Consider the following 21549-nt stretch of genomic DNA (forward strand, 5'->3'; position numbering starts at 1 on the left):
AAGCTCCATGGGCCCTTCCTGATAGGTGCTGAGCTTATAAGGTAGCATGCGAATAAGCATGAAGAGGAAGTCAGAAGTGCTGAGGTCCTCAAGAACGTGAATGAGAATCGTACGCAAATGATGCGCCTTTTCAGAGATTTTCATCCCCTTTCCCAGCTCCTCCATGAGTAGAGCGGACGACACACTCGGCTTGTTCAAGACAACACCCGACACAGACAACTTATCCAAGTGCACAAGAACAAACAACAAAGGTGCAACATCCCGACTGTAGTGCTCAATTGTCGCCGGTTCGAGTCTTGTGAGCGCAGCAGATCCAACACCAGGGTTATGAAACGAGGGACGCATCAAGATTTTTGGGTTGCACGCCAACGCCGTAGCATGGCAGTGNACGCCAACGCCTCGTCATGACAATACTTGAACAACGCATGCACCTCAGTGTAGTACAGATTCTTGTCAAAGGAAAACTTGCCAAGAATTACCAAGTCACTTTCCCCAAACTTCATCACGTCCACGCCCATAAGTTTGAATATCGCAGAGTTGTCTTTTCCACTGTAAACAGCGGCAGGCTCAATAATGGCATCGGAATCGAGAAGAGGTACTTTGTCACGTTATGGAATGACGCGTAGCTTTCGGCATTACGCAAATCCTTGACACTAGTCCTACCAGATCTAACGACTTTTATGACATCCCCACTTTTATAGAACTCTCGCTCTTCTGTATCGGCAAAATCAAATAGCAGTTTAGAGGATGACGGGAAACGATCGTCCTTGCTTCGCCAGTAGGCAACTAACGTTCGAGGGGACCTCTTTTATATAATGAAAAAGTACGAAGGCGAAACTGGCGTAATTTGCCGCCCAGATGGTGTAGCCGGGGATATAATGCCTGACCGACGCCAACGAGACGTCATTTGTGAGTATCTCGCAACGCAAATGAATGATCTGCCCTGGCCAGCGTGTAATACTTTACGTCTATTCATTGGCACTATATCTATACTTATAGTAACGAAATACTGAATTTTGTTTTTAAAGGGAGATTGCAGGTTTGTGTTCTTTTCCATTGATCCATCACAGGTCTTCTCATTTTGTCTCAATGTTCATCACTTTGTTTAAAATATGAAAATGATCATGTGCTCGTAGTACACATGCCTCCCTCAGGTTACACCACGTGGTATGGATGTATTCGCTCATGTACTACCGACATATCTCGTGCATCATGCATATGCAATATGTACATCATAATAGTCTCGTGATCTTAGTCACAGGACCAGTTTTGTCAACGGATCAATTCGGATCACAAACTGGAACCCGGTCTTCGAGATATGGGTACTTAGATTGGTATCATTGTGAACGTATCAGGTTAGCCCGGGTATTGCATTTATAATGCCTCTTACTAGTTTCGAAGGGAGGAAAGGGCGTGCGTCTCGACTCGTTTAGGAGGTGGTGCGAATATGAAATGTCGATGACATGAAGTGACTAAATTACAAAGTAGCGTTCCAAGATGTGAGAATGAACAGACGCATCTTGGAGAATTACACCGAGATATACCTCCGGCGTATGGCTGAGTCCTATCTCCATGATCTTCAAACGCTCGTTCGCATCAGCCTCTGAGCTTCTTGTACGTACGGTTGAGCATCTTTGAGCCAGCTATGGGATCCGGATCTCAAAGCCTCATGAAGCGATAATCGTTGAACTCCAGAAAGTACACCTTTGCTGTAGAATGCCTAAGACTCAGACCAACAGAGTATATAAGAAAACGGTTGAGAAAATCCACTCAAAGAAACTTGAACGATCTACATGCCATGGCCGATATCTGAGGATATGTAACGTACTTTGAGTGGCTCATGGTATACCCTTTTACATAAAGAAGTGGAAAGGCGCTGTCATATTGGTCGACCGGTGAATAAAGACATAGGCCTGGTTCATAACAATGCAAACCGAGTGGGTTCCGCTTTCAAAACATAAGCGCATTGGTATTGGCGCTATCGAACACCTGTATTTGGCCTGTCGCGAGGATGTGCCTTTTCAACGGCATTAGCAAACCTAACAACATCCGTTCATCGCTTATAGGCGGCTTTTTTCGGCCGCATGTCGAAAATGCCATCTTTTATTATTAGCCATCCCTTAAGCTCTCTCTAGGACGGACGTAAAAAGGAGTTTAACAGAGCTGGAACGGATTGGAACGAGATAGCCATTAATGTCTCGGATTTGCGATCTTCCGTTTTCCAATGGTGTCAAGGATTGATATAAAGACCTTCCATCAAGCATATCGTAGCCTTTGGATCGAAATGTTGCCTATGTTATCCAATACGTTTATCGGTACCGCACCAACAATAAAGGTTCTAACTCACCCGAATCTAAAATTCAACTACTCAGCAAATAATCTGGATACCGAATCAAATGTCTTTCCCTTCGTCTTTACCTTTTCTCTCCGTCCGCGAGGCAATCACTGATGCAGTGTACCGCGGTGTTCTGGGTCTTGATACAGCCGATGTTGCCTTGTTTGACTCTGCCTTTCACGAGAATGCGACTTTGAATTGAATGGAAATGTTATGAACGGCCTTGCTGCCATCCACTCTAACTGCTATGACAACATTTCCAAACTCGACACCACTCATTTTCTGAGCAATATCCGTGTCAATGTACTGGAAACTTCCGAGGCCAAGGCAACCGTGACGGCATCGGCTCTTGCGCAACACTACCGTCCAGGCCAGGGGAGCGAGCCCGACGCGCCTCACCTGATGACCGGCAGTCTTTACTTCATGGACGTGGAAAAGAATGCCAAAGATGGCTTATGGAAGATCAACAGCTGGAAGGTGAAGTTGATCTGGAGAGAGAGTGATTGGAGCATAGTGTCGCAAGCCTAGATGTTGCGGTGAAGGAAAAAGATTGATGTCGTGCAGAAGAACCTGTATCTTCAGATGCAATTCACTTCTTTAGTTTTTGTTGTGCGCGCGGGAACTCTTTTTTGGAATTTTCCGTGGTCAAACACTGTTAAACTTTAAAGAATTAACCGAAACTCTCATTTTCATTCGAAAGGTAGAACTTCTATTTCTTTGTTTCAAATCATGAGACTATTTACGGTAGCTCTCAGAAAAGAGTCAGTTCTGCTGAAATGTTAAGATTAGTTGTCCGAAATTGCCAAACTTGTGAATTCTCTGCCCATCAATATATGTGCCCGAAACAATCATGAGAATAGGTAAAGGGTTTTCGGACTTTGCTTTCTATTCCCAATAACATCATGGAGCGAAGCGCTGCCGAATCATCATTCTTAATCTCAGGTCCCTGCGTCCGTACTCGTGAGTTTCCAGGAATCAATGTACAAATATCCAATCTAAGGACTGTATTTTTCTCCGCAACGGACGAAATTTCAAATTCATCGTCGAATTCGAATCAAGTTTCAACAAACGTAGAATATCTTTCACATTTTTTGTGTCGAACGTTACAATATCAACTTCGATAGAAAACTAGTGTCAGAATTTCATTAAATCATAAGCGCAGACGGGTAAAGTTTGCGATAAAACTCCATCGTCCGTCAAATTTAATTATTCGATCCGCATAGGATTCACAACTGATGGTACTAGCGAATTTGCGGGCCGGATCTGTGATTCGTCCCCAGTCCTGGTATGAAATGGAGAGTCCGTGATCCAGCAGAAAACAAATAAGTATAGCGTGAAATAGCTCAATTCGCCAACGTTGTAATCGTACAGGTTGAAAATTTTGTTCATTAAGGTAGTAATATTTCCAGGCTTTTCGATGAGACATCATAGGCACTTCCTCCTCAAATCAGGAAATTGAATTGTATAACACGGATAAGTCATCGAAAGACGTACAAGAGCCACCACACGCTATAACAACTACAACGTCATCTTTCCCTAGCTTCTGGCCAAGAGCGCTTTCCAGTAGGATGGTAACAAGATGCAGTGATGCGCCACAAGCCGGCTCGACAACAATACCCGAGTCGTCAGAAAATCTCATACAAGTCTTGATCACATCGTTGTCCTGGAGAACCACAGACTTACTGCCATACTTTTGTGCACTGTCGAATGCAAAAGATGCGATATATGGGGAACCCAAAGAGGAAGCGATACTGGAAATTTCTTCTAATACGATTGGGCTTCCATTTGCCAAAGACTTGGAAAGGACATCGCTTCCTTCAGTTTCAACCGCAACAATTGGGATTGCTTCGGCTAGATTGTATTTTTCTAAACCTTTAATAACACCACTATAAAGGCCTCCACCGCCTACGCTACACACGATGCCCTTTATTTGGGATAAAAATATGTGCTGCTGCTCTAGCTGCTGCAAAATTTCTTCCAAAATAGTGGAGTGTCCTTCCCATATCATTTCATCGTCGAAGGGATGAACATACAAAGTTTCTAAGCCACTTTCCCTTGCCTTTGCCATCACTTCGTCGCGCAGATATTGATCGGCAAGACCCCAGTGTTCTCCGTACACAATTGCCACTGCACCTGCGCTCTTAATCTTCTCAACCATTCTAGGCTTTGCAGTTTTAGGGACAACGACTGTACAGTCAAGCTTCATTGATTTAGCTGCAGTAGCAGCCGCTAGACCTGCGTTTCCTCCAGAGCTGGAGAAAACTGCCAACTTCTTTTCGCTATTTTTCATTAAGTCCTTCTTTTTCTCGGCAATGAGATGACTGATACCTCGAGACTTGAAGCTACCACCCGGATGTAGCATTTCATACTTTATAAAAAATCTGGGTCCATCTTCTGCAGTGGTGAATCGGCGTTGAATTAGAGGCGTCACAGCGTAATTCATCAGGTAATTAGTTCTGTAGGTGAGGATCCCTCTCCTTTGGTTATTTCGAGAACTTCTATATCGAAAAAGATGTTTTGGAAGCGACTCGCCTAATATTTGTTGACATTCACTCAAATTGCAAAAATACCTGCCGATACGAACCAGATGTCAAGTTTTCAAGATGGCGTAAACTGCTATACAAGGCAACGCTGAAATCTGTTATTGCTTTGACTGGAGTAGATGTAGGGCGCTTGGAAGTGTTTTGGCGGAAGAGACACAACAGATCGTTTGCCAATGAAGAAGGTTGTTGCTAATTTAACATTCTTCTCCTACGATTGCGATTGTCGAATGTTGACTCTGAGCCGAGCCCTTAATGGAAATCCATTGTCAATTGTCACATATTCCTCTCAGAGGGTGTTCTGCAACCTAAACCTTTTTCTTCACGCGCTCAAATTTCTAAATCATAAGCTTTATTTATGTGGTACATGCACCCGTGAGAAGCTTGACGTTCCGGAGCTGCATGCCATTCGTTCGTTGCTCGTGTATTTACTCGCAAAAGTACACATTCCTGGCTCGAAATGCGTATAATACAGGCTTTATGGGTATATACAGCCATCCTTCATCACAACAATCAAGTTTGTTTCTGGTTCATCTAAAACGTAAATGTCGTCCAGTGGATTTCCATTCATGAGAAGTATATCGGCAATGAACCCGGGCTTGATCTGGCCCAGCTTGTCTGCCATCCCATTCATCTCACACGGGGTAACGGTAGCGGACAGAAGTATTTCTTGCGTAGAAAGCACTTTATTTCTGATGAAGAACTCTTGAGTTTGGTAACCATTGAGAGACCCTAGTAGGTCTGAACCATAACAGATTTTGACATTGTGTCTCTTGGCAATTGATAGAGCCTCCAAGCCATGCCTTAAAACGCTTAAATTCTTTTCAGCGTTGTCTTTATTCAGGAATGATCCGAATTGGTCCGAGGCTAGTATTTTGTAAGTAACTAGAGTCGGGGTTAAGTAGCAGCCCAGTTCAGACATACGCTTCGCTGTGTCATCGTCTAAAAGATTGCCATGCTCAATGCCTTTCACTCCCAGATTGATACAGTTGTTGATAGCTTCAGGCGTATATGCATGAGCAGTCACATAAGAGTGGTAAGTGTCCGCAACTGCAACAATAGCACTAATTTCATCTTTACAAAACTGCAAGTTAGTGATCTTGTCAGTCGGGGAAGCTACACCTCCACCGGCCATGATTTTAATAAAATCAGCGCCTCTCCGAAACTCTTCTCTGGTCACTTTGTAGCACTCTGGAACGCCATCAGCAACGATTCCCAAGTTATTGATATGACACTCGCAGTCGTCCAGTGCCTCGCCGGGCATGTCGTTTCTACGCATATCACCGTGGCCACCAGTTTGCGAAATTGCATGACCACAGGTAATCAAACGAGGTCCTTTGACACTTCCTTCCTCTACGGCTTTCTTAATGTAACTTTCAGCACCACCGCAATCTCTCAGAGTAGTAAATCCTCTCTTGAGAGCATTTTCCAGGTTGTATCTGACCCTCATTAGAGCAGTACTTTTTGCAGTATCCAGAGTACGCACGAGATCTGTCTCTCCGGGAACAGATGTGACGTGGACATGGTTGTCGAAAAGCCCTGGCATCAAATACTTGCCAGTACCATCTATAACTCTGTAGCCTGCCGTTTCGACGTCGGAAGCGTCGGAATAAACGATATTTGATATAACTCCACCTTCCGTATAAACATATGCATTTTTTCTTACCTGGCCATCAACGACGTCGATCAAATTAGTGTTTTTGAAACAGTATTTTTCAGGCTTGTTTATTCCCCATGGAGTGACTAAATCTTCAAGGTTTTTCCAGTTTCTTTCATTGACATCAATTTCAAATGATTTGGACATAGCTAAAAGAATCACTTTTTACGACGTCCAAAAACCTCGCTATGAATGATTCACTTAGCATTGCCATCTTTTCTTATGCGTTTGTATTCTTATAGCCAAAATTCAAGAGAGTCGGTCGAGGTTAAGTCTTACAGGTTTGTCCTTTTGATCTGTTATCTCATCACAAGTAATTGATAAAATTCGAAGCACATGTAGCTTGCAGGAAAAAAAGAACAATGGCATATTTTCCTATCGTAGTGCCCAACGTCCAACAGAAGAGCGTGGTAGCTAGCTAAGATTGCGGATTTGGCCATCGGCATTAAGAATTAATACTAAGGAAACCTTAGATAAGGGTATCCGACTTGGTGTACACTAATGGGTGTAGTTGAATTGAGCTGAATAACCCCTTTGGGCGTTTATCAGAGGAGATTGTTCAGATTGTCATACTTTGCCAATCAACTTTGTCAACAACGTCAGGTTTCCTAATCTATCCAGCTGCCGATAGTAATCGTGTAACGTCAATTTACAGAAAGTAAGATATACGCTAAGGGTGTACACCCGAGGAAACCGATAAGGTTTACTTCGAGCATTTACTGAATACAACAATGCTTAAGACGCGATGACCTCTACTTCAAGATTGTATATAAGAAGAAGCTCTTTGTTGACTTGTCAGACCTTCCTTACCATTTTTAGTTGGTTCTAGAAGGAACGTGCATAAATAAATCGCAACGATGAAGGAAGAACAAAAGAATCCTATAGATTATGCGCTTGACGAGGTGTCTTCGGAACATGTTGGAGAGATTGAAGCTATAAAGGAGGAAGATATCGACCAATTGGAGTATACTCCCGAGGAAGAGAAAGCGTTACTTCGCAAAATTGATCTTCATGTGTTGCCTCTGATGTGTGGCATCTTCTTTGCGCAATATCTTGATAAGCAGTCTTTGACTTATGCAGCGGTTTTTGGCCTGAAAAAAGACTTGCACATGAAGGCCCATGACTATGCATGGTGTACAACCATTTTTTACCTCGGGCAGTTGGGCTCAACTTTTCTGTTCAGTTACTTGATGACAATCATTCCAAGAGTTCCTCTGACTGGCGCCTGTGTTGTCGTGTGGTCAGTGTGCTGCATGTGTTTAGCAGCTCCAAGCACGAAGGAAGGCTTTTGGGTCGGGAGACTTTTTTTAGGAGTCTTTGAAGCCGTTGTTCAACCTGCATGCGTTTTGATTACCACCTATTGGTACCGAAAGAGGGAGCAGCCTATGAGAGCAGCTTTTTGGATCTCTATGAACGCGATAGCCCAAATTGTCGGAAGTTACTTGATGTACGGTATTGGAAAGACAAACCCTGGAAAACTTGCAGATTGGAGAGTGATGTTCTTAGCCTGTGGGGCCATCTCTTTGGTTGCAGGGTTACTATTCTATTTTCTGGTTCCAATTTCCCCAAGCTCGGCATGGTTTCTTAACGACAGAGAGAAACAAATCGCATCAAAGAGAATTCACGAAGAAAGTGATCGGTTTGCCATCAATAAGTTTTCTGTTGGGCAGCTAAAAGAATGTCTCAAATTTGACTGGCTATTTTACAGTGCCTTTTTATTCGGCTTCTTGATAACAGTGACAAGTGGTCCTATTATTTTCCAGTCGTTGATTCTGGCCGGTTTCGGTTATGATAAATATGATACTATGAAGTACGGATCCCCAGCAGGCGCTATTCAACTTCTTTTCGTGTGGATTGCTGTTTTTGCCGTTAAAGTTTTCCCTAGAGAGCGGTCTGCCATAGCTGGCTGCCTTGTTGCCATTCCATTAACCGGTAGTATTATGGTTCTATCATTGAAGAGGAGCAGTGGGTGGTGGGTGATTGTTGGTTCTTGGTTAGGATCTGTCATCACTTGCATCATGACCGTTTTGTTAAGCCTGGTTGCCAGTAACGTCAGAGGTAATACCAAAAAGTCGCTTTGCTCCAACGCTTTTTTCGTTGGCTATTGTTTAGCGGCAATCATTTACCCACAGTGGTGGCTAGGAACATACCGTGGAGGTCTTATTGTTACCATTATTATGTGGGTTCTTCTCATTGTCTTACTTGTATTTTACAGATTCAAAGCGATTCAAGAAAACAAGAAAAAAGAGAGCGCAAGCTTCGAAGCTGAACAAGTCATTAATGATGATGATTTCACCGACAAGGAGAACGTCCATCACAGATATGTCTATTGATTTGAGTCGCCATGGTTCGATTGCAAAATTTGGTCTCAGTGAGTGTGGAGTTATTTGTTCTTTTTGCCAATTGTAATATACTGTCCGCGTACGACAGACAATCTAAGAACGACATTCAAGGAACTGTGAATGTCTCTTAGGGCGTTGGTCAACGCAATGTGATAGGCTCTCCTTTGTTAAAGGAGCTATTAAATGTGTCTTGAATACATCGGTGAGCAAGGCGTATCTAGTCATTCAGGAAATGTACAAACACCAATGATTTTTCGAAATATCGATCCGATACGCAGTCGGAACATTTAAGGGAGGTATGTCTATTTAGCGCTCACTAAATATTAAGTATTAATGGTTTTTATTTTCAAAGACGTTAGTAGCACCCTCCAAGACTTCAAAAGGGTGGATCTGGGTCTATCTGGAATAGAACATCTGTGATCGCACCGAAAACGAAATTTTACAAATGTCGGGCTCCAATTCTTAGAACTAAATGGTAATACTGAAATGTTGTTCAAGGGTGAGCTCTCACTAGTTTGGCGATCTTTTACGTCAGGAGTTCAGTGCTATTTATTGTCGGAAAGTATCGATTGCACAATGGAATCACAATGAAAGCGAAGATCAATGACAAAATAGTACAGACTGATTTTGGGAACCTTGGTGGTACAATGGAATATCAGCCGACGAACGTACATTATTTAGTCTGCCGCGCACTAAAAGAGGTGATTTAAGCTGGGGACTGACTGCAGACTTGGCGACCAGGCATCAGGTTTGTGAATGGATTGACGAAGTAACTTACACTCGACGCTCGTAAAATGAACCGACCATTGGCAGAAAACAACACGGATGCTGCGGCAATCTCGAAAGGTTCGTCTCAACATGGGCATAAAAAGGTTAATTCCGCTTATCTTCAGGACAGGATGTGCCTTAGTCTGCGGATCCAATGTACTTTTTTTAGCTTCACAGGCCTAAGTGCTGCTCCTGCCGAAGGGGAGTGTACACACCTAGCTTTTCTGTGCCATATCTGGACGGACTCCTGCAGGTACAATGGTCGAGAAGACAAAAATAATTGCGGACTCTTATCCGATAGATCTTGGCTGCAGCAGTTCTGCATATTGTTCATGCACGAGTGCGAAAAAATCAGCCCAACATCTCGATTCACGGCCGGAAACACACGCACGCCCGCTTGGCAATCATGGTGGGAAGTGAAAAGACTAGTGACCCGAAGGTGCAGGGAAGCTATGCAACGTAATTACCCCGGGAACTAGTCGTGCATTGAATGTTGCATTGAATCTTCTCCTTAGTCCTGCCATAGACGTGGGACATAGTGCGAAGACGTGTTTGAGCGGTTTTTGTTTTGGCAAGAAACAACAAGAATGCCATAGAGCCGTGGACAAATACAGATCATCTTCAGTGTATCCGGGAGGTGGGGTACTCACAAGCGGGACAAAGGGCGAGCAACAAGTGCTAAACAATCAATGTCATTATTCGAGGGTATTCTAAAGCGGGACAGAGAGCAGACAACTAGTGGTAAACAGCACAGGTCATGTCCTGATTGGCGTGTGCACTTTCATTTCGCTGAGGCTTTTTTTGTCTCGAATCTCTATCGGCTTTAGCTGTGCAGCTTATTCTGCTTTGGAACTTTGTTCGTGTATGCACGCTACTGCGAGTTTGCAGACAATTCCGACCATTGGCTTCAACAATGAATTTGTACGTGTTGCCGACGTACGGTACCAGATATCGGACGTCAACGGTAGGACGAAGATCAAGCCCCAAGCTTAAAGAAAGGGAGCTTGGAGTCAATGAAATTAGCCATTTTTGATGAAAGCTGCGTACCCGCTCTCGAGAAGCGGAGGTGATTATTGAGATATCCATGAAAGATCAGTATGAACTGTGCACGGATATCGAGTTTTTTCAAGACTTTTTTTCAAGACTCTTTCAAGGATTTGGGTTGATTGACCGGCTAGAAAAGGGTACAGATCTTAAAGGGAGATTTACCGCTAAGCGATGTCCCGCCGAATTGGATGAAGCATTGACTAAAGGACTGCTCTGGAAGAGGCCCTTCACCCCTTTCAAGCGTCTATGCAACAATGCTTTTTCTTCTACTTGATAAACCAGTCAAGAAGCCCTTTAACAGCCTTGCAGAGTTAAACTCATTTTGTCATTTAAGGAAACACGAGGCGTAAAATTTGCAAGAACAGGGTATAATTCAGCTACCCAATTCTTAGCATGAGTCGGAAAAAATCTAGTTGAAGAAGTATGGTTTGACAGGGTTCACAGGTTACGAGATGGGTCTCAAACACAGGGTCGGAGCTGTCTTGGCAGAGAAAAGATCAAAGATTATAGTCGGATCTTGTGCTGGGTGATCGGAAGTATTGAGGTCCAAGGGCCTTTAACGAGTCTGTATTGCGTACCGATCACTTCAGTCAACAAAAGGCAGCAAATGCAAAATAAGTGGCAGAATTCCTGGCCAGCATATCTCGGCCCGTCCATTACTAAATACACTCAGAATCTGCAATGCACCCTGCATCAACTGATAACATATGAAATAAACTCTTGTCGGAAAGGCATTTTCGGCGGCAGTAAACAACATTTTATATCGCGAACGGCTGATATATTTTTACCGGTTTAAATTACTGCCCGGCTTATTTTGGCAGGAACATCAATAAATTTATATACAGGACCCTGCATAAAGTATTCGTCTGGTAACGGAAAAATTATGGAAACGCTAGTGGCCGCCGCAGAAAACGATATCTGAATACATGAACTGTTGGAGGTGTTGCATGCACCATTCTTCTTAATACGGCTTTGCAAGAAGTCAGACTATCCAGGATATAGGCATCCGTATTCTTGCATGGCAGTGGTACATTGATCCTTCATCGACCTTTCAGACAGAAAGAGTTGTAGCTGGCCGTTACACGTTTGATATATACATTTTTCGCGTATGATGTGCTGACATGAGTTAGAATTTACCTGCCAAGCCGAGTGCTTTTCTAGTTGAACTTGTATAGTGTTTTCGAGCCATAGACCTCTCCTTTGCGGAGAGTCACCGCGCTTTTCCATTCTTCTATGTTTGCTGCGTTAATGAATCTACCAGGTTCACAACAGAAACCGAACCGTTCGCCGTAGCCCTCTATGAAACCAGGCCCTTTGGTGTAGAATTGAAAAGTAGGTTCAGTGGTGCACACTATAAGCTTGAGCTTTGATTCAGGATGGTACGCTTCAATAACCGGTTCCAGTTTGTTTTCACGTGTGTCTATTCCACCTTTGTTCCCTGTTACAAAGCATGTGTCAAACTGGACCCCACCTTTTGTGTAAACAAATTTTGAAGCATCAGGACTCTTCGACACACGTCCAGTTGGACAACCTGCTGCATCAATTTCCAGAACTTGATCCGAGAAGAGCTTGAATTCAGTACCATCATATCCTGTGTTTTGAAACGGGTTTAGGTTGAAGTAGGAATGGTTGGTGAGATTTATAACTGTCATTTGCCCTTCTTGAACTATTCCTTCATACTCAACCTCAAGCTCCCTGGTTTTTATATCTATTTCATATGTCACATTGACCACAACGTCCCCTGGGAACTGTGAATGCGAATCCAAAAGCGCGAACTTTGCAATGTATTTGAACTTGGATGGGTTAGTGACAAGAGGGCCCAAAAAGCGCCTTTTGTGATACGAGCTTGATGAACTGTGCACAGTGGCGCTTTTTTCATTCAGCTCCAACTGGTGCTCAACGCCGTCGATGCTGAATTTACCGCCACGTAAGCGATTGGCATAACGTCCAACTGTCGCTCCGAGGTATGGATTGTTGTCATTCACATATTCACATTCGTTTACAAGGCCTAACACAACCGACTTGCCGTCAACTTTCAGGTCAACGATGCTAGCTCCCACGTTGCTGAGAGAGATCTCGAAACCAGAGCCGCATCCCAGTGCAACGACTCGTGACTCATAATCGTTCGGCAAGTTGAAAAAAGCATCTGCCACCCCTAATACTTGATACCCATATGGATTTCCGGTAGCCCACTTCCAAAGGTCGCTACAAGCATCTGCCACTTTAAAGTGCGTTTTCCACTTGAGCTCTTCTGTTGCCCTATCTGGTTTAGCGGTCAGATTTAGCACGTCACCGGCTCTGCGTCCAACGATATCGTAAGGTAAAACTATGTTTGATGCTTTGCAGAAAGCTTTGTAGACCTCGAGAACAGTGGAACCAGTTCCAGAACCCAAGTTCCAGGCACGACACAGACCACTCTCATTGTCAGCTACATTAAGATATTTTAAAGCGGCAATGTGACCCTTTGCTAGATCAACGACATGAATATAGTCTCTGATTGGGGTTCCGTCACGGGAGTCGTAGTCATTGCCAAAAACAAACAATTTATCTCTCCTCTTTACAGCAACTTGAGCCATGTATGGCAATAAGTTATTTGGAATACCCAGAGGGTCTTCACCAATGAGACCAGAGGGGTGTGCTCCGATCGGGTTAAAGTATCTTAGGACTGCAAACCGCCACTTTTCAGGTTCACTCGTGTGCAAGTCCTCGAGAATCTCCTCGATCAGAAGCTTCGTCTTTCCGTACGGATTTGTAGGACCAGTGGGGCAGTTTTCTGGGATAGGAATCATGTTAGGGAACCTTGTAGCATCTCCATACACGGTTGCTGAAGACGAAAACACTAACTTAGTCGTTCCATATTTCTTCATGGTTTGCAAGAGTACAACGGTTCCTGTGATGTTGTTGTGATAATACGTTAGTGGTACCTTTGTCGACTCGCCTACGGCCTTGAGACCGGCAAAGTGGATCACAGAGTCGATATTGTACTGTTGAAACACTTTCTCCAAAGCAGGCCCATCCATCAAATCCACTTTGAAAAAGGGAATCTTTGTATTGGTCAAAACCTGTAGCCTAGCAATAGGCTCGTAGCACGAGTTGCAGAAATTATCAACAACCACACATCTGTAGCCGCTTTCGATCAACTCGGCCACAGCATGTGACCCAATGTAACCAGCACCGCCAGTGACTAAAACCCACTTGGCTGTGCTCTTTCCAGCGTCAGTCATCGTTATAGTTAGCTGAACAGCAGATCAGAACTGCGTGGGTAACATCCATTGTTTTTTGGCTTTTTATGGAAGAGCTTTTGGAGGTACCCCTTGGACCTCGGAGCACTGAACTCCGAGATTTTGTTTATGTCAGGAAAAGTCGGAGAGTAGCGGTCCGATGGCAAGCAGCGATCCGGAGGTTCAAAACCGCACACCCAGCCTCCTCTATATGCCGAGAGTAGCTGGTTATAAATAGGCGTGGCATAAATTCTAATGATCCCCACATTTTTATATTATCAGGGGCCCCAATAGTATAGAATGACAATCCCCACAATAAGCGCTAAACATCTATCCTCAAAAAAACAAAGCTCGCGTAGAAAGTGTTGTAAATGGCTTTAGAAATTCTTATGGAGAGAAGCCTGGTTTGTAAGTAGATCGCCAGGCAGGGTCAATTTGATTGGTGAGCACATTGATTATGAGGATTTCTCTGTGCTACCCATGGCAATCGACGCGGATGTTTTGTGCGCATTGAGCGTTTCGTCCACCGACGAAAAGTCAGTCATCACGCTATCAAACGAAGACAAGAGCTTCGGTCAGCATCATTTTGAACTCACAGCAGATGGCTCTGACATCGCGATTGATGGTTCGGTATCCGACTGGTCCAACTACTTCAAGTGTGGGCTTTTGGTAGCACAGAAGGAACTCAAGAAGGAGTTGCCACAAAAGTTTGGAAGCAGACCGTTGTATAGTATGAAAATTCATGTTGGCAGCAACGTGCCTACTGGAGGGGGGTTGTCGTCTTCTGCCGCATTTATTTGCGCTGTTGCACTAGCTGTTCTCCGCGCGAACGCTGACAGTGATTATCATGTGTCTAAACAAATGCTCACTAGAATTACAGTGACAGCAGAACATTACGTATGAGTCAACAATGGTGGTATGGACCAGGCTGCTTCGGTTTAATATGATGAACGAATCGCAGGATTCTTGTGACAAGCTTTACGAATGTTCTTGTGTAGAGACGGACGAATTGTGCCGTATTGCGAGAGCCAACGGCGCCTATGGTTCTAGACTTACCGGTGCAGGTTTGGGTGACTGCACGGTTCACCTGGTCACTGGGAACAACGCTAGAAAAGTGCAAAACGCGCTCGTTGAAGAATATTACAGCAAGAGGTTTCCAGGAATGGCTCAAGATGCTCTAGAGGAAGCCGTTCTTGTTTCAAAACCTGCTCTCGGTAGTTGCATCCTGAAGATTTGAAACCATGTACATGTGTTTATAGAGAGAGAGCAGCTTGAAATGAAAGTATTATGTGACATTTGCGTAGTCGCTCTCATGGCCAGAGTTCTGTCGTCGATTCATTTGATAATTTTTTTGCTGATTTATCAAGAATTACGGCATTTGTGACCTCGATCTAGAGTCAAGAGCCTATGCCATTTTTAAGAAACCAACATCAGAGGTGCGCTGCTTTCAATTGATGTTTACTTCTTCATGACAGACGAGGGCCTTCCACTAGTCAAAAAAACTACAAAATGATCTGAAGTCGTTGCCACAGGTTTACATAGAGCTTTTCTGGTCGCCAGAAAAATAACTCAATTGTAAAGTATCTTGCGACTTGGATAGGTGATTACTTTGTTATGGCATCACAATAATGAGTACATTTGAATTCCAAAGTATATCTATGAAGGCATTCAGCTAATGTGCGCTTATAATTTTTCCGCATAGTGGACATCTCCGTCCAAATCCACTAGACGCTTTGCAGCTTGTTCAGCAGTCAGGTCTCTTTGAGGCTCCCCCAGAAGTTCAAAGCCCACCAAGAATTTCCGGACAGTCGCAGATCTCAGAAGTGGCGGATAAAAGTGCATGTGAAACCACGCAGTATTCTTTTCTTCCTGAGTAGCATTTAGAGGAGCTTGATGCAGACCCATTGAGTATGGAAAGCTTGTTTCGAACAAGTTATCATACTTGGTGGTTAACTTTTTCACAATCGAAGCCAAATCCCGCTGTTGTTTGTCGTTAAATTCGGCAATGGAGCTCAGGTGCGCCTTACTCACGACAAGAGTCTCAAATGGCCAAACAGCCCAATACGGAACAACTACTACAAAAGAGTCGTTTTCCAGAACAATTCTTTCGCGCTCCTTGCGCTCCAAAGCAACATAATCAGCTAGCAGGTTGCCGGAATGCTCGCTGGTGTATTTGGCAAAAGATTTGAATTCCTTTTCCACTTCACTGGGAACGGTGCTGCAGCACCACGCCTGTCCATGTGGGTGTGGGTTTGAGCATCCCATTGCGCTGCCTTTGTTCTCAAAAATCTGGATATATTTGTAAGGCTTCCCATTCTGTTTTGCTTCTTTTCCTAAGTCAACGTACAGCTTTTTCCAAGCCTCCACGACATTGACAACGTCATCAAGAGGCAAAAGAGGAAGCGTCAGGTTATGTTTGGGGCTAAAGCAAAGAACGAAGCAATTTCCCTCAACAGATTGAGTTTTCATGAATCTTCTTTTCAAGCTGTTATGATAGTCATCTTCGTAAAGTCTCGGTTGTTCAAGTTTGACTGCGGGGAAGTCATTAGAAAAAATTAGGGTAGAAGTGTATTTTGGGTTAACTTCACCTGAAGCCCTCGCATTTCCTGGGCATAGATAGCACTTGCTATCGAACTCGGGTTCGGTTGGCTTTGCTATTGCCTCTTGTTGACCCAACCATGGTCTCTTTGCTCTGTGTGGCGACACCAGGACCCAAGAGTCTGTTAGGGGATTGTATCTTCTATGAGAGTTGTCGGTGAAATCAAAATGGGAGTTTCTTGTCATGGTGATTGGATCATCTCTTACATATTTTATCGCATTTCTCAGTGGTCGACCTGTTCAACTATTGCCTTTTATAAAGGTTGGACTTCGGCAATGATGCTTTCGGATCACTGTGGTGCGAAGGGCGTGTCACTGATTTTTCTTCGGAGCATAAAGCTCCGTCAACCACGTGACTTCTGAGCTGCAGCCATTGTCCTGACATGGGATGTTTTGTTTGATCATTGGAGGAGCCTCCGATGAATTAGAGCACTGGAGGATACAAATCTAAACGTTCAGTAGTAAGGGAGTAAAAAAGTAAAAGAGAGACGGAGAGGAATGAAGCAAGCCATATCTAGTGCGCTATTTCGGCAGACACTCTTTTTGAGCACCCAGGCAGATCCACCATCAGGTCATCATAGTCACGAGATTGCTATCGGCGACAGAATTGGAATAAGTCAAGAAACCTGAATTGCCTTTGCTCCCGCTCACATGAACGAAAAAACACACTTATGATCTGCATGCACTCGTGGTACCAACTTCAGCTAGATGGATCATTTCACTGAGAGTGTTGGATGGGTGACCGTGTCATGATGCTTCAGACACTCAACCTGCATTGCGCGAGGAATAAACAGATCGAAAGAAAAAAATCCCAGCAGTCATATCCTGATTTTCAAAAGTCTTAGCAATCCTGGAAGTCGTTCCATTACTGGACAGAATATGATCACACAGGGATAGAGTGCGAAATCCTTTCTTCGGGCACATCATGTCCTGAACACCATGTGAAGTAGCTCTTAACTGCTGCATCCACCCGTCGTCCTTAAATCCCTGGCGCTCTCTTACCTCTGCATCCCAACAATTGTTGAGGGCTTAAGATTGGCAGCCAATTGGAAGGTCTCAAGCGGTTTCGCTATTCAACCGTCCTTCTCTTTGCGACTGTCGTATCTCGCGAGGATCTCGGAGAGTGCCTGCAGGATCGTGCATGCATGAATATAGTCTCCAGTAGGATGAACCCTGCAACAGGAGAAGACGAGCTGAAGATAAGAAATAAAATTGGTACGCTCTAGCGAAAACGCACGCACCGCGTCCGAGCGTGGAACTCACCTTTTTCCGTGAACTTGAGAGTCAAAAATGTTGTCTACTCTCTTCGCACCGCTTGTCTCCTTCTGAAAGACCTTCTCCCGTAAGAGCTGCTTGCCTTCTCGTGTGTCTTGGTCTCGGTCCCATTTTCCCGCTGTTCCTCGCCGGATTATCGCGACAATGCGTATGAACACTAAGTGAGCATTGAAGCAGGGTCGAGAAAACTTGACCTGCAAGAAGAAATGTCCGCGCAAGTTTTCCGTGCAATAACGCTACGCGGTAATGCTCCCCTTCCCTTCCGATCGAGAGAGCGTGCCTCTTAAACATACTCGGGCCGTATCTTTTAGACCGTAACGGTGGCTACATGTTTTCAATACGCAGAACAGCCAAGAACTAATTGAAAAATCCCAGCATCTGTGTTCTTCGGGTCAGGCTAGCCATCTCCGGTAGTTTTCCAATACAGAAAGGAAGTATGAGCGTCCATCTACACAGAAATAAAACTGCTGCGCTGATTATTGGGCGGAACATCCAATCGTTCTGTGGGACGTAAAAAAGCCCTCGGATGCACACGTTGCTTACAATCTCATCGTGAAAATTAACGTAGGAATTTCTCTTGTTTACGCATTTTAAAATGGAACATGCATGATCATCGCGGTCCCTATGTCAGCTTGTTGGTTCTGCATCCATTTTATGCGCGAGTCGAACGGGAGCGGGTCTTTTTTTTGAGACTAGGTTGCACTTGTGGAAAAGCCTTGACAGCGTTTCTGCCCATTTAGATGATTCATTTTAACGGACACAGGTGAGGTTCGTGGCCCTCAATAGTGGTATATACTGGGTGTGATGAGAATAGAACTGGACCTGAAAGGTAGGTGGTTAGTGAAAACTTTGTATTGACTTGCCAAATAACATAGTTATCCACAATGTCGGTTAGTGAGAGTTTGAATATTTTGACTGTCCAATTCACGGGAAATGCGCTGCTTCACGCTTCCGATTGGATCGGCGTCTTTGTCAACTTCACTGCGCAATACGGTGAGGGTATTGCCTGTACCGCACCAGAGGGATTTGCGGATGTTTTGACTTACTATCCCAGCCAACGGGTGGATTTGCAAAATGCTCTCGAGGAATTCTCAGTCGCTGCAAATCTGCCACTCATGTGGGTTGACCAGTACGGAAAGGAAAGCGGTGCTTCTCCATACAATGAGCAAATGAGTGTGTGGGATATCAACGGTAACATCAAAAGCACTTGTGCCAATTTGAATGCGACGTGCTATCTTCAGGAGTACTGCGGACCCAATGCCTTTGGCTCCGGATCTGCGGACGGATCCGCTGTCAGTTCTGCTCCAGCTAACTCTGCACCAGCCAGTTCTGCTCTAGTCAGTTCGGCACCAGTCAGTTCGGCACCAGTCAGTTCGGCACCAGCCAGCTCTGTACCAGCCAGCTCTGCTCCAGTCAGTTCGGCACCAGTCAGTTCGGCACCAGCCAGCTCTGCACCAGCCAGCTCTGCACCAGCCAGCTCTGCTCCAGTCAGCTCTGCTCCAGTCAGTTCGACACCAGTCAGTTTTGGATCAGGATCCAATGCTGCGTCCGCCTCTGCCTCTTCCTCTGCCTCTGGCTCTGGCTCTGCACCAGCGAGCTCTTCACCAGCAGGCTCCCTTTCCGGTTCAAACCCCGCTGGAATAGCCAATTCTTCCCCAGTGGCATCCTCTTCAGCTGCTGTAAAGGTGAACCCTTCAGTAATAGCTGCTCAAGCCAGTTCAGCCCGTTCCGCATGGGCCGGATACAAGGCTAATGGAACTGATACCACAGTGGTGAAACACCATCCTTCTACCACTGTTATGACCATTACATCTTGCTCGGACAACAAGTGTACCGAAACTCCTGTCACCACTGGTGTGACAACAGTTACGGGTATTTCTACCACCTACACTACATTTTGTCCTTTGACTGAGCAACATGCCGTCTCCAATACGAACTCCGAGATAGCGCCTTTCTTGGCTCCGTACTCAACCTGGTTAGCACCAGGAGGATCTAACAGTGGGTCTAGTGCTGCATCCACTGTGTCACCATCCAAGCAAACCATCACTTCTACTGAGGCTGCTGTCGTTTGTTCAGCTTCCACAAGCAAGTCCACCGGTTCTGGAACGTCTTTGCCCAGTCAATATTCTTCTTCGCAGACTAGTTCCACGACGTCTTTGAGTGTCTTTACCGATAACAATGGTGTAGAAGTTATGGTTTCCAAAGGATTCGTCTTGGCTGCAGCTGCTCTTTTATTGTTGTGAGATAGCCACATGTCTGAAAAGGTCCTGCTCTCTATCATCAAAGTGTAGACAATAGTTTGAACATTATGTAGAGCGTACCGGGACCCAAAAGAGTAACAAAATGTTGCTCCTAGGTCTTGTAAAACCAATAAAATCAGCGTGAGCGGTACCAAGAGACTTTCATTCCAATGTGATACCGGGTTTGAGCGGAACAATTTTTTTCTCTCCAGCTCTTGAGTGCTGGGACGGAAGATAGACGATTAGAAAACATGGAGGGAATTTATTAGACAAAAGACAAATAAGAAAAGTCGTAACACTGATTCCACTCAACTTTCATGGGCGACCACTTCTCGTCCACACTCTTGTCATCGAGAAATACTCAAGTTGCGCAGCCCAGATCCGCTCTCTCAGCTATTTAGCCGGCGCTTGGTGTTGACATCTCCAGTAAGAAAAACCAATTACACAGACGCTTTTGTTTGTTCGGTGAAAAACTACAGACCCGATACAGCGATTTAACCAATCCTCTTCCCAAAACCTTCAACCTCTGTAAACTCATAATTTTGCTTCGTCACCATCAAATCATGAAATCGATCAGACTTTGAGAACTTATTTACATGCATCATCGTAGTTTTAAGTGCGTGTCTCGAATCTGTTGTAGCTATACACAACATTAATGAAGTTCAAATATCAACACACCCATCATGCAATTGTTGTGCAATCATGATCGTAAGGCTGGATGTGACGGGCAAAAAGACTATATCATACAGACTTCCGCTGGCCATATGTGAACGTACTATTCCAACCATTGACTTGAACATCGACTTTATTAATGTTGATGACATACGCTACCATATATCAGATACGGGCAGTTCAGAAACAAGGCTACTGTTGTACCATCGGCTTTCTAAACAAGAGGCTAAAATGTAAGCTCTACTTCCCAGCTGTCCAGGGCGTCTTTTTGACGTGAGAGGTCACTTTCACAAGCTTTGCAATTCAGAATATAAAAATCTCCACCGTTAGGCTCCCGGTTCTTAGTTTTACACATAGAAAAAGTTCGCCTAAATCTAGGCCTGAAGAAGATGTCGTGGAAGATCTCTATCTGCTTTCACTCAATGTATCACAATTCGTGGGAAAGTGTAGGACCAAAATGTAGAGAACGTTCTCATAATTCCAAGAGTAATGCCAAGAAAGAAACAAGTTTGATGAAAGAAGGACGCAACACCGAACGTCAGAGTGTACGCTTAGTTCATTGCCCGCGCGGCAAAAGTTCAATCTCCTTTGAGTTTCCCCAAATTCTCACTTATGTAGCTCCGGATCTTCTATACATAGACGACTTTATTTATGTATCGAGTCCGTTTCTGCACGGAACTTAAACGTTAAGAATCGTAACGGTGAAAATTAATTTCTTTGCAGACTCTTGGCAATAATACTCAGTACATTAATTTCTGGATCACGCTCTACCGAGCAAAGGGTTTAGTTATGCCAAAACTGAGCAGGATTTCTGAGCTCGAGCGCATGACGAAATCTGCAGACTGGGGCACGGT

General features: G+C 44.4%; 7 protein-coding genes and 3 pseudogenes across 10 annotated transcripts; 5 read left to right on the forward strand and 5 right to left on the reverse strand.

Moving 5' to 3' along the window:
- On the reverse strand, positions 1–345 carry LALA0_S08e00100g (annotated as a pseudogene). Its single transcript has one exon. A coding segment is annotated over exon 1 (345 nt).
- Positions 346–2396: 2051 nt separating this feature from the next.
- On the forward strand, positions 2397–2863 carry LALA0_S08e00122g (annotated as a pseudogene). Its single transcript is given in 2 exon segments — positions 2397–2534; positions 2534–2863. Coding segments are annotated over 2 exon segments (468 nt in total).
- Positions 2864–3782: 919 nt separating this feature from the next.
- Positions 3783–4778, reverse strand: LALA0_S08e00144g (LALA0S08e00144g1_1; the record flags this gene model as incomplete). The annotated part of the gene is made up of 1 exon (XM_022770926.1): positions 3783–4778. One exon carries the CDS (start codon positions 4776–4778, stop codon positions 3783–3785), a length of 996 nt encoding a protein of 331 aa, XP_022629557.1.
- A 575-nt stretch (positions 4779–5353) lies between these two features.
- Positions 5354–6679, reverse strand: LALA0_S08e00166g (LALA0S08e00166g1_1; the record flags this gene model as incomplete). The annotated part of the gene is made up of 1 exon (XM_022770927.1): positions 5354–6679. One exon carries the CDS (start codon positions 6677–6679, stop codon positions 5354–5356), a length of 1326 nt encoding a protein of 441 aa, XP_022629558.1.
- A 710-nt stretch (positions 6680–7389) lies between these two features.
- LALA0_S08e00188g (LALA0S08e00188g1_1) lies at positions 7390–8865 on the forward strand (the record flags this gene model as incomplete). Its single annotated transcript, XM_022770928.1, has 1 exon — positions 7390–8865. One exon carries the CDS (start codon positions 7390–7392, stop codon positions 8863–8865), a length of 1476 nt encoding a protein of 491 aa, XP_022629559.1.
- Positions 8866–9668: 803 nt separating this feature from the next.
- On the forward strand, positions 9669–10121 carry LALA0_S08e00210g (LALA0S08e00210g1_1; the record flags this gene model as incomplete). Its single annotated transcript, XM_022770929.1, has 1 exon — positions 9669–10121. The coding sequence occupies one exon, from the start codon at positions 9669–9671 to the stop codon at positions 10119–10121; it is 453 nt and encodes a 150-aa protein (XP_022629560.1).
- Positions 10122–11846: 1725 nt separating this feature from the next.
- GAL10 (LALA0S08e00232g1_1) lies at positions 11847–13913 on the reverse strand (the record flags this gene model as incomplete). Its single annotated transcript, XM_022770930.1, has 1 exon — positions 11847–13913. The coding sequence occupies one exon, from the start codon at positions 13911–13913 to the stop codon at positions 11847–11849; it is 2067 nt and encodes a 688-aa protein (XP_022629561.1).
- A 297-nt stretch (positions 13914–14210) lies between these two features.
- On the forward strand, positions 14211–15147 carry LALA0_S08e00254g (annotated as a pseudogene). The gene is given in 2 exon segments: positions 14211–14849; positions 14854–15147. Coding segments are annotated over 2 exon segments (933 nt in total).
- A 446-nt stretch (positions 15148–15593) lies between these two features.
- Positions 15594–16694, reverse strand: GAL7 (LALA0S08e00276g1_1; the record flags this gene model as incomplete). Its single annotated transcript, XM_022770931.1, has 1 exon — positions 15594–16694. One exon carries the CDS (start codon positions 16692–16694, stop codon positions 15594–15596), a length of 1101 nt encoding a protein of 366 aa, XP_022629562.1.
- Positions 16695–18667: 1973 nt separating this feature from the next.
- On the forward strand, positions 18668–20026 carry LALA0_S08e00298g (LALA0S08e00298g1_1; the record flags this gene model as incomplete). Its single annotated transcript, XM_022770933.1, has 1 exon — positions 18668–20026. One exon carries the CDS (start codon positions 18668–18670, stop codon positions 20024–20026), a length of 1359 nt encoding a protein of 452 aa, XP_022629563.1.
- Between the last annotated feature and the right edge of the window lie 1523 nt (positions 20027–21549).

This window comes from Lachancea lanzarotensis, scaffold LALA0S08 (assembly GCF_000938715.1).
Source record: "Lachancea lanzarotensis genome assembly LALA0, scaffold LALA0S08, whole genome shotgun sequence".
Taxonomy (NCBI): domain Eukaryota; kingdom Fungi; phylum Ascomycota; class Saccharomycetes; order Saccharomycetales; family Saccharomycetaceae; genus Lachancea; species Lachancea lanzarotensis.